This window comes from Pecten maximus, chromosome 13, assembly GCF_902652985.1.
Source record: "Pecten maximus chromosome 13, xPecMax1.1, whole genome shotgun sequence".
Lineage (NCBI taxonomy): Eukaryota > Metazoa > Mollusca > Bivalvia > Pectinida > Pectinidae > Pecten > Pecten maximus.
The window spans coordinates 30732103-30745162 of NC_047027.1; the positions used below are offsets into that span (position 1 = coordinate 30732103).

At 36.1% G+C, this 13060-nt stretch overlaps 1 protein-coding gene across 1 annotated transcript in view; it reads right to left on the reverse strand.

The window, feature by feature from the left end:
* Positions 1–12058, reverse strand: part of LOC117340658 (nascent polypeptide-associated complex subunit alpha, muscle-specific form-like) — an 18146-nt gene extending 6088 nt beyond the window's left edge. The window contains exon 1 of the mRNA XM_033902421.1: positions 12038–12058. Coding sequence (XP_033758312.1) covers positions 12038–12058 — 21 coding nt within the window. The remainder of the gene's footprint in view (positions 1–12037) is intronic.
* Positions 12059–13060: the final 1002 nt, after the last annotated feature.

Genomic DNA, 13060 nt, shown 5'->3' on the forward strand with positions numbered 1-13060 from the left:
GCCACTGATTGGCCAGTATGTTATGAAGCGAGAAAATAGATGTGTAGCCTGATAGGTAACTATCAATAAGAAATGTTGATATTAATTTCGTAAGTCCGATTGATTTTTTTCCCATAAGTTCAGGTAATAACAATTAACAGGTAAACATTTCAGATTTTTGAGAATTTTTACTGCGAAATTCATCCATTTTCAAAATGGCTACCCTGGAGAAATTTTCAGCTGAAGGACCCAACTTTTTTTTTATTAGGTATTATATCAGACCCTAAACTTTTGTTATAAACCATAATTGTCATATTGAATTCAGGAATTTGAATGAAATACTCCAAAACGTTAACACTAAAGTCTATGTGAAAACAATTGGTTGGTTGGTCTCTGTAAGATTCCTCTCTTAATAAGAACAGGCGATAACTCAGACCAATATGATGTTAAACTGACCTGGTAGAATAAAATAGTAACGAAGTGTAAACATCCTAGTTCTTTATAACCGAGCATTTGGGTTTTTTCGTTATCATTCTTTCCTTTTCTTTCTCGAATTACACTAGACCTGCTGTATTTGTTTCAGCTAGATTTACGATTTTACAACTGTGTACTTTACGTACCTGATAAATTATACATATGTAATGTATATTCAGTAGACCAAACTCATCACGTACGATAAATAAAACAAGTGTATCAAGTACCGTAATCAATAAAATGCTATGGCAATCTTTGACTTCTTAAATTATGTAAGGATTGGTGTGTTCTACAGGTGAATACAAATGTATTTGAAACATTATCAAACGAGTCGAGAAAGTGCATTTTGCCTGATCGGAGATATGTACCCGATGGAAATGAGAGTTTTCCATTGCTGTTAGATATAAGTCCCCTTACCAAACGTGATAGGCATTGACACACAGCCGTCTGTAGTAAAGCGGCTATACGTTGTTTAACAGTTCCATTGGTATAAAATGAAAGCGAGTTTATTATATTCGGGATTCACCGCAAAGCCAATTGGGTTCACATGTAACCACGACCAGAATTGATAGAATTTGAAACCCAGTCATACGTTTCGTAAGGTTATAGATGTTTGTTGACTTTAAATTGGGGCCTGAAATAGTTCAGGCAATCATCTTGATTGACTTGCAGATGTTAATACAGTCCTTCAAATTCTTTGTCAAGACTCTCCTGAAAATAGTATAAAATCACCAGGTCCGCCTTTATTTCATAAACGGATAACTTTGGTATTATTGGTCCAACCGTTTGGTTGTAAACACGCAAACGGTTGATCATGTTGACTTTAAACATATATACATGGGCAGTAGAAAAAATAACTGACGTCATAATCTTTTAAGAGACCATACAATATTTGAAAACGACCCAAAGGGCCTGGCTCAGCTCCTACAGGTGTACTACTGCACATATATTATGATTGTATTGAATATTAGAAAGGAATGTACATGTACATACATGTATGATCTAAACTTCTATTTTGTGAAATGGAATAATAAGGATTTTCAATAACTGATATTTTTAGGTGAGATGGCCGAAATGGCGAAAAAATAATAAGCCATGAAATCCTAATTACTTAAGTAAAATATTTTATGGCTTATTTTTGTGTCGTTGTTAGAGTAGAGATCTAGAGGGTGTCGTTGTTAGAGTAGATATCTAGAGGGTGTCGTTGTTAGAGTAGAGATCTAGAGGGTGTCGTTGTTAGAGTAGATATCTAGAGGGTGTCGTTGTTAGAGTAGATATCTAGAGGGTGTCGTTGTTAGAGTAGAGATCTAGAGGGTGTCGTTGTTAGAGTAGAGATCTAGAGGGTGTCTTGTTAGAGTAGATATATAGAGGGTGTCGTTGTTAGAGTAGAGATCTAGAGGGTGTCGTTGTAAGAGTAGATATCTAGAGGGTGTCGTTGTTAGAGTAGATATCTAGTGGTTGTCGTTGTTAGAGTAGATATCTAGTGGGTGTCGTTGTTAGAGTAGATATCTAGTGGGTGTCGTTGTTAGAGTAGATATCTAGAGGGTGTCGTTGTTAGAGTAGATATCTAGAGGGTGTCGTTGTTAGAGTAGAGATCTAGAGGGTGTCGTTGTTAGAGTAGAGATCTAGAGGGTGTCGTTGTTAGAGTAGATATCTAGTGGGTGTCGTTGTTAGAGTAGATATCTAGAGGGTGTCGTTGTTAGAGTAGATATCTAGAGGGTGTCGTTGTCAGAGTAGAGATCTAGAGGGTGTCGTTTTCAGAGTAGATATCTAGAGGGTGTCGTTGTTAGAGTAGAGATCTAGAGGGTGTCGTTGTTAGAGTAGATATCTAGTGGGTGTCGTTGTTAGAGTAGATATCTAGAGGGTGTCGTTGTTAGAGTAGATATCTAGAGAGTGTCGTTGTTAGAGTAGATATCTAGAGGGTGTCGTTGTTAGAGTAGATATCTAGAGGGTGTCGTTGTTAGAGTAGAGATCTAGAGGGTGTCGTTGATAGAGTAGAGATCTAGAGGGTGTCGTTGTTAGAGTAGATATCTAGAGGGTGTCGTTGTTAGAGTAGATATCTAGAGGGTGTCGTTGTTAGAGTAGATATCTAGAGGGTGTCGTTGTTAGAGTAGAGATCTAGAGGGTGTCGTTGTTAGAGTAGAGATCTAGAGGGTGTCGTTGTTAGAGTAGATATCTAGAGGGTGTCGTTGTTAGAGTAGAGATCTAGAGGTTGTCGTGTTAAAGTAGAGATCTAGATGGTGTCGTTGTTAGAGTAGATATCTAGAGGGTGTCGTTGATATCTAGTGGTTGTTGTTGATAGAGTAGAGATATGAATGGATTTAACGATGAAACTTTGAGCGTGCTCAAATTTGATTTATTCAGTTTTACACAGATATCATAGCTCTCATCTGTAAAGGGTAGACGGGAAAACTTTAACTGTAATCACCTTTGCAACTGTTAAAATATTAATTGTCATATGACAAACACCAGATCGAAAAATGGCCATGGTTTCACATTTCATTTTCTTACTTGCATGACTTAGTTTTGTCTGATGTACACAATTTAAAAATAAAACTAACACCAACTGGACCAACTGGTGATGATTTACCATATTAATACTTTCTTTTTACTTGTCTTCTGTTTTTTGTAAAGGCAATCATTCCTTTTGACGACAACAGGTCCCCTAACGATTCGACATCATTTAGTAAAATGTTAATAATAACCAGGTAGATTTTTGCTAATAAGGACTCCCTTGTAGGGAACAACCAGCCAATTGAAAAAATATATTTTTGAAACAGCCCCTGTGTATAGAACGTTGAGCCAAGGATAAAATGTCTGGCAGCCACTGATTGGCCAGTATGTTATGAAGCGAGAAAATAGATGTGTAGCCTGATAGGTAACTATCAATAAGAAATGTTGATATTAATTTCGTAAGTCCGATTGATTTTTTTCCCATAAGTTCAGGTAATAACAATTAACAGGTAAACATTTCAGATTTTTGAGAATTTTTACTGCGAAATTCATCCATTTTCAAAATGGCTACCCTGGAGAAATTTTCAGCTGAAGGACCCAACTTTTTTTTTATTAGGTATTATATCAGACCCTAAACTTTTGTTATAAACCATAATTGTCATATTGAATTCAGGAATTTGAATGAAATACTCCAAAACGTTAACACTAAAGTCTATGTGAAAACAATTGGTTGGTTGGTCTCTGTAAGATTCCTCTCTTAATAAGAACAGGCGATAACTCAGACCAATATGATGTTAAACTGACCTGGTAGAATAAAATAGTAACGAAGTGTAAACATCCTAGTTCATTATAACCGAGCATTTGGGTTTTTTCGTTAACATTCTTTCCTTTTCTTTCTCGAATTACACTAGACCTGCTGTATTTGTTTCAGCTAGATGTACAATTTTACAACTGTGTACTTTACGTACCTGATAAATTATGAATATGTAATGTATATTCAGTAGACCAAACTCATCACGTTGAATAAATAAAACAGTGCATTAAGTACCGTAATCAATCAAATGCTATGGCAATCTTTGACTTCTTAAATTATGTAAGGATTGGTGTGTTCTACAGGTGAATACAAATGTATTTGAAACATTATCAAACGAGTCGAGAAAGTGCATTTTGCCTGATCGGAGATATATACCCGATGGAAATGAGAGTTTTCCATTGCTGTTAGATATAAGTCCCCTTACCAAACGTGATAGGCATTGACACACAGCCGTCTGTAGTAAAGCGGCTATACGTTGTTTAACAGTTCCATTGGTATAAAATGAAAGCGAGTTTATTATATTCGGGATTCACCGCAAAGCCAATTGGGTTCACATGTAACCACGACCAGAATTGATAGAATTTGAAACCCAGTCATACGTTTCGTAAGGTTATAGATGTTTGTTGACTTTAAATTGGGGCCTGAAATAGTTCAGGCAATCATCTTGATTGACTTGCAGATGTTAATACAGTCCTTCAAATTCTTTGTCAAGACTCTCCTGAAAATAGTATAAAATCACCAGGTCCGCCTTTATTTCATAAACGGATAACTTTGGTATTATTGGTCCAACCGTTTGGTTGTAAACACGCAAACGGTTGATCATGTTGACTTTAAACATATATACATGGGCAGTAGAAAAATAACTGACGTCATAATCTTTTAAGAGACCATACAATATTTGAAAACGACCCAAAGGGCCTGACTCAGCTCCTACAGGTGTACTACTGCACATATATTATGATTGTATTGAATATTAGAAAGGAATGTACATGTACATACATGTATGATCTAAACTTCTATTTTGTGAAATGGAATAATAAGGATTTTCAATAACTGATATTTTTAGGTGAGATGGCCGAAATGGCGAAAAAATAATAAGCCATGAAATCCTACTTACTTAAGTAAAATATTTTATGGCTTATTTTTGTGTCGTTGTTAGAGTAGAGATCTAGAGGGTGTCGTTGATAGAGTAGATATCTAGAGGGTGTCGTTGTTAGAGTAGAGATCTAGAGGGTGTCGTTGTTAGAGTAGATATCTAGAGGTTGTCGTTGTTAGAGTAGATATCTAGAGAGTGTCGTTGTTAGAGTAGAGATCTAGAGGGTGTCGTTGTTAGAGTAGAGATCTAGAGGGTGTCTTGTTAGAGTAGATATATAGAGGGTGTCGTTGTTAGAGTAGAGATCTAGAGGGTGTCGTTGTAAGAGTAGATATCTAGAGGGTGTCGTTGTTAGAGTAGATATCTAGTGGTTGTCGTTGTTAGAGTAGATATCTAGTGGGTGTCGTTGTTAGAGTAGATATCTAGTGGGTGTCGTTGTTAGAGTAGATATCTAGAGGGTGTCGTTGTTAGAGTAGATATCTAGAGGGTGTCGTTGTTAGAGTAGAGATCTAGAGGGTGTCGTTGTTAGAGTAGATATCTAGAGGGTGTCGTTGTTAGAGTAGATATCTAGAGGGTGTCGTTGTTAGAGTAGAGATCTAGAGGGTGTCGTTGATAGAGTAGAGATATAGGGGGTGTCGTTGTTAGAGTAGAGATCTAGAGGGTGTCGTTGTTAGAGTAGAGATCTAGAGGGTGTCGTTGTTAGAGTAGAGATCTAGAGGGTGTCGTTGTTAGAGTAGAGATCTAGAGGGTGTCGTTGTTAGAGTAGAGATCTAGAGGGTGTCGTTGTTAGAGTAGAGATCTAGAGGGTGTCGTGTTAGAGTAGAGATCTAGAGGGTGTCGTTGTTAGAGTAGATATCTAGAGGGTGTCGTTGTTAGAGTAGAGATCTAGAGGGTGTCATGTTAAAGTAGAGATCTGGAGGGTGTCGTTGTTAGAGTAGATATCTAGAGGCTGTCGTTGATATCTAGTGGTTGTTGTTCATAGAGTAGAGATATGAATGGATTTAACGATGAAACTTTGAGCGAGCTCAAATTTGATTTATTCAGTTTTACACAGATATCATAGCTCTCATCTGTAAAGGGTAGACGGGAAAACTTTAACTATAATCACCTTTGCAACTGTTAAAGTATTAATTGTCATATAACAAACACCAGATCGAAAAATGGCCATGGTTTCACATTTCATTTTCTTACTTGCATAACTTAGTTTTGTCTGATGTACACAATTTAAAAATAAAACTAACACCAACTGGACCAACTGGTGATGATTTACCATATTAATACTTTCTTTTTACTTGTCTTCTGTTTTTTGTAAAGGCAATCATTCCTTTTGACGACAACAGTTCCCCTAACGATTCGACATCATTTAGTAAAATGTTAATAATAACCAGGTAGATTTTTGCTAATAAGGACTACCTTGTAGGGAACAACCAGCCAATTGAAAAAATATATTTTTGAAACAGCCCCTGTGTATAGAACGTTGAGCCAAGGATAAAATGTCTGGCAGCCACTGATTGGCCAGTATGTTATGAAGCGAGAAAATAGATATGTAGCCTGATAGGTAACTATCAATAAGAAATGTTGATATTAATTTCGTAAGTCCGATTGATTTTTTTCCCAAAAGTTCAGGTAATAACAATTAACAGGTAAACATTTCAGATTTTTGAGAATTTTTACTGCGAAATTCACCCATTTTCAAAATGGCTACCCTGGAGAAATTTTGAGCTGAAGGACCCAACTTTTTTTTTATTAGGTATTATATCAGACCCTAAACTTTTGTTATAAACCATAATTGTCATATTGAATTCAGGAATTTGAATGAAATACTCCAAAACGTTAACACTAAAGTCTATGTGAAAACAATTGGTTGGTTGGTCTCTGTAAGATTCCTCTCTTAATAAGAACAGGCGATGACTCAGAACAATATGATGTTAAACTGACCTGGTAGAATAAAATAGTAACGAAGTGTAAACATCCTAGTTCTTTATAACCGAGCATTTGGGTTTTTTCGTTATCATTCTTTCCTTTTCTTTCTCGAATTACACTAGACCTGCTGTATTTGTTTCAGCTAGATGTACGATTTTACAACTGTGTACTTCACGTACCTGATAAATTATACATATGTAATGTATATTCAGTAGACCAAACTCATCACGTGCGATAAATAAAACAAGTGTATTAAGTACCGTAATCAATAAAATGCTATGGCAATCTTTGACTTCTTAAATTATGTAAGGATTGGTGTGTTCTACAGGTGAATACAAATGTATTTGAAACATTATCAAACGAGTCGAGAAAGTGCATTTTGCCTGATCGGAGATATGTACCCGATGGAAATGAGAGTTTTCCATTGCTGTTAGATATAAGTCCCCTTACCAAACGTGACAGGCATTGACACACAGCCGTCTGTAGTAAAGCGGCTATACGTTGTTTAACAGTTCCATTGGTATAAAATGAAAGCGAGTTTATTATATTCGGGATTCACCGCAAAGCCAATTGGGTTCACATGTAACCACGACCAGAATTGATAGAATTTGAAACCCAGTCATGCGTTTCGTAAGGTTATAGATGTTTGTTGACTTTAAATTGGGGCCTGAAATAGTTCAGGCAATCATCTTGATTGACTTGCAGATGTTAATACAGTCCTTCAAATTCTTTGTCAAGACTCTCCTGAAAATAGTATAAAATCACCAGGTCCGCCTTTATTTCATAAACGGATAACTTTGGTCTTACTGGTCCAACCGTTTGGTTGTAAACACGCAAACGGTTGATCATGTTGACCTTAAACATATATACATGCGCAGTAAGAAAAATAACTGACGTCATAATCTTTTAAGAGACCATACAATATTTGAAAACGACCCAAAGGGCCTGGCTCAGCTCCTACAGGTGTACTACTGCACATATATTATGATTGTATTGAATATTAGAAAGGAATGTATATGTAAATACATGTATGATCTAAACTTCTATTTTGTGAAATGGAATAATAAGGATTTTCAATAACTGATATTTTTAGGTGAGATGGCCGAAATGGCGAAAAAATAATAAGCCATGAAATCCTAATTACTTAAGTAAAATATTTTATGGCTTATTTTTGAGGTTTTAGAAGCTCCCATTCAATGCTCAATCTCACATCCGACCTCTGATAGAAATGTCGTTCCAGTAAAATAAGAAAGGACCATTTCTGTGCTAATATCTCAAATGTGCCAGGCAATGGTATGCTGTTCGTGTTAATGACAGTATTTTGGTCAATGCAACTAAAACGTGATTTGATAACCACTTTTCTTTTTTTTTTCAGATGACGATATCGAAGTAATCCAAGTGAGAGATGTTTGAAGTTAACTATATAACCATCTCCTCGTTATGGATAGAATTAATTCTTCTATCATTGACTTTGAACCGTATCCTTTCTGATTTAGTGCAGGAGGTATTTAATTAAATAGATTAGGAAGTCGCCAAATATACAATGGTAACCGATTCTTCTCAAAACCGAGAACCTCTTGATACCGGCCGAAAAGGCGATGTATGGATTCAATCCTTCTTAATTATGTTAATCAAACCAGTTCTAATTACCGATCCCTCTTAACTCCAAATACCGAACCGATTTTGTGTCAAGAATGGTTGAAATATACCAAATATTACTTCTGTAAACCGGCCTGACCTGACCGAATATCACAGGTGCGCGTTCTACCCCAAAATCATCACCTGTGGTGATAGTAACTTCTAAAATATGTCTTTGGGGATACGCGTTTAGTAGGTAAATTGGTACATAACACCTAGGACTGGAGGAGCATTACGATTTAATTGTGTACTAATCAAAACAGTCAAGAGGAAACCATGCAAATCGCCATGCATCATCGAAGTGATACGGCTGATTTACCATAATAAACTAAGTAGAGTTAGAAATCTCGAGTTTCGCATTTAATTTGTATAAGGCTCCATATAGGTTAATTTTGCAACCGAAAAATTCGCAAACGCTATAAGTTGCTGTTTAGTAGTGGTGATATAAGTGTCTGCTATACTTGTACCTATCCCCCAGCAATATCGGTGTCCTATATAAGGTCGGTAGGAGCAGGTAAATGTTTAGATTTTTTTTCTGTTTTCTTTTTTCTTTTATTTAAGCCATTATTGTTTGCTTAAGCAATAAACTGCCTAGATGCGGCAGACCTACTGGTATAACTGCCACATGTGTCACAGACAAACTGAATGGTGCGCGCTAGCGCACCATGATTGTTTGTCTGTGACACATGTGGCAGTTATACCAGTAGGTCTGCCGCATCTAGGCAGTTTATCGCTTATATTTACGTTCTATTAATGAATCGCAAAAATAAAAAAAATAACAAGTATATAATAAGTGAGATATTCATACGCCCTCAGGGCAACTTCAGTTATACTCTCATAGATGAAGCTGCTTTTGGTAGGGATTTACTAGTAATATATAAGGGTATTGCCACACCAAATGTAAATATAATAAAATAAATACCCCTAATCGTGCCCTATATGCAGACAAGTGTAGCAACAGGACGGACGGATGCATGTGAATGCCGATGAAAGCATTGTGAAATGATATAATCATAACATGTGTTCAGTGTCATTTTTTATTAGTTTATTTGTTATAAATTATGTATGATATTAACTTCTATAACATTATCAATGCTCCAAAGATACAAACTTCATCCGATCAATAATTATCCCCGAATTCTGCCGTATTTTGACAGGTCAAAATGGATCACTTCTACAAACTGAACCCTCTAAAAATATATTTATAAATGATGTCCAAGTTATCATTAGGTGCTCTTCATTTACGTTTTCATGGAAAGGTCTCTCAAAAGTCAGCCAAAATCTAATCGAAATCAGCTTTTAAAACAAGCGGTGATAGCGATGATGATGCTGTTGATGATCAATGCTGTATTGTACTTCTATACCGCATGACGTACCCACGGGAAAACTGGTGACACAGTATGTAGGTACTAATAATGGGGAGAAAGACATCAAACTGAAATTATGATAAATACCAACATGTGGTAATAAGGAGTAATGATGTTACAAATATCATTTGAATTCCGCGTCAATGAGCAACCGTTGTTGATGTTGAATTTCAATACCGTGAAGAAATAACATATTTATATATTCCGAATAATACAGCCATAACGAAGAGACAATTATGTATATTACTGTATTGAGAAACGTCAGTGCGTTCAGACATGGAAACCAAAACGTTCCAGGACATGATCAATGGAAACAAGCAAGAGCTGACATGGAAACTTACCAGTATGAATCAGCCGTTAGGTAGACTTGAAGAATGGACATTACCCCTGTGAGTGTTTAAAATAAGTACTGCATGACGAGGCTATTATTTGCGCTCAGATATTTATTAAAAATGGCGCCGACATTTAGCAAAGAGTATTTGGAGCAGACAGTACATGGTAGATGGGTGCCACGATTCCAGTCCAATGTAACGCATACCTTATATGGCTATATTTGTTAATGTCGTCATTTTGACGCATGACAACTGCTCGTTTATAACTGTAAACTTTGGCGTGATATCTAGGCATTTTTGAGTCGCATTGTTAACCTTTTTTTATAGCTATGAAAACAATTGCCCCGATTGAGGAAATTAGCGAGATGTCTTCATGTGCTAGGAAACATGGGGGAAACTGACGTGGTCAAGCAGTGACTTCATATCTATTTGATTAAATAATAGATAACAGATTGAAAATGAACAGAAACTATCAACTGATAGGCCAATGGAATCCTTTCCTCGGTCCAATAAATTACACAGACATATCAGTCACAATCCCATGCGATTAGTGTCACGCATTTTACTATGTTTGACATTTTGTAAAGATTGGATGTGGATCTTTCTAGGTCATAATAACCGTATGTTTGTAAAATGTTTACACACAGTATTTTACATGATGTAATTCGTTATTCAATACGGAAAAATGGTAGAGTGATGATTTTCTCTCCACTTACCACCGTCCACTTCTTGTAACATAGTTTAGGCAAATAAAAAAGCTATCGTGAAACAAACATAATTGATATTGCAGATTAGTGGCTATACACTGCAAAAGCCTGTCCTCAAACAACTCTTATCACTGCTACTTAAACCTGCTTATCATCGTTACTTCGCTGAGAATTAACGATAACCATCGTGTTATCTGCAGCTCTACATAGCGAAATGAGGACAATATATAGATAAATTGCAAGAAGAATATGCATTTCAAGATCAAATGTTACATAGATGGTTGGACGCACAACTACGTTACCAGCGGGCTATTTATAGATGGCTGGCCGCACTTACCTTCATTATGTAACACGTTAAAGTAATGGAAAGTTTATATCGGGACGAATTCCTCATTCGTTGTGGGTAGTGTAACGATTATATCGTACACCTTTATATATATTTATTATATCAGTTGTACATATTCATCTACTCCTAATATTCGTTGAGCAAATAATGCATGTTGTCCATATTGATACACATATGAAGATATTCATTCATATTGTAAATCCAGTGTGAGAGTCCGAATGTGACAAGCTAATATACACATGTTTATAACGTTCGGTAAAGTAGGTCACCGTTGTTGGTATTTTCCGAAGTTAATATTTACCTATAATCTTGTTTATATGCGTCCAGAGTTAAATTCATCATTTCCCGGAAATCCGATAGTCATCATTAATATTATATGAGAGAAAATTACTTCTTTTTATGTTTAATATTATACATTTTTACTGTGTGAAATTCTGTGCGTGAGGGTTGAAGAAACCCGCCAAGTCTGGAACTCCTGAAGAAAATGTGTTTCTTAGGTTTGTAGCTGTTTTTTTCTGAGTAAATAACAGAAATTGATACTTTATATAAACGAGAATAAAGGGTAGGGTCTTGATATTTGGAATATCAAAAATATACACTCCTGATGAAAATAGAATGACGTAGGATTCCAGGAATAAAAAGGCGGGAATTCCCCAGGTTTCAAAGCATTGCAAATGTAAGGATTACTGTCTTTTGAGTACCCGTGTGCTCTTATATGCCATTAAAGCTATACAATAACAACATTTATCCGATAGAGAAAACTTCAAACTTCAACTTGATATGAATTTTACATCATTTGAATTTCAAACGAGCGAATGAAGAAATGGAGTCACAAGTAATAACATATAGTTAATTTCTTAGTTGTGAGAGCCATTTGATGGTAACGACCACGTGATGAGGTGACCTTTACCTTCGCTGTCTGGACAGCCATCTTGATTAAAATGCTACCTTCCAGGCTTGATACAGGATACAGTAGACAATATTCAAATAGTAAATCTGTCTGGGTTTCGTGTTTCAGGGTGTTTGAGTTCATCTATAGGTATGGCCTACAGCTTGACTTTTGGCCGTAGTATTTTCAAATCGGTCGGAATTCTGGCTGTATTACAACAAGTGTGAATACCTTTGTTTTCAGACATGATTCTAGATTCAAATATACCAAAGGGTAGCCTGTTTGTATTGACCAGTATTGTATTGTTAATTTGACATTCCCCATTTGAAATCTATGAGATTAAGAAAGTTCTCTGTACAATTGGCCAATTTTCTCAGAATGCAATACAAATTCGTTTCAGTGGGTGCTATGTACATTTGGTAGAGTATCTCTGCTAATGAGATTAAAGGACAATGACGTCTGCCAGGTCAGTCAAGTGTCATTATAGAAGCTCAATTGTCCCCGATCTACATTCTGACAGATCACTCAAACATCGCACCCGAGGTAGCTGAATGGCTTTGATTGACTCCAGATTAAATCTGGTTATCAATGTTTATTTATATCAAATGAGCATACTCTTCACCAGTACAAGGCAGACTCCCAGTCCCCCCAGCCTCTTACATTGTAAGAAATTCTTTGTTTTTAAATCATTTTTGAGGTATTTATTCTATAATTATTTAAAAGTTTATAAAACTGAATTGCATTCGTTTATCAGTTTAAAACCGTTAGTTTATTGAAGGTACATATGTGTATCACAAGTGCACCAATTGTGAAACAAAAAACATGTTTATAATTGATAGGTATAACGAGGGCTTCAACTCTGGTGAGGTCATTGTTACTCTTGGCACAGTCAAGGTCAGATATGCCAGCACATCAAAGGAGACAATCTGCTATTTCAGGAGAACTGCTGAATACTGGTTGATGAGACTTGAGAAATGTGTCTGCAGAACATTACAGGACGGCTTTCTATATACGAGAACAAAGAGTAAGGTCTTGAGATTTAGA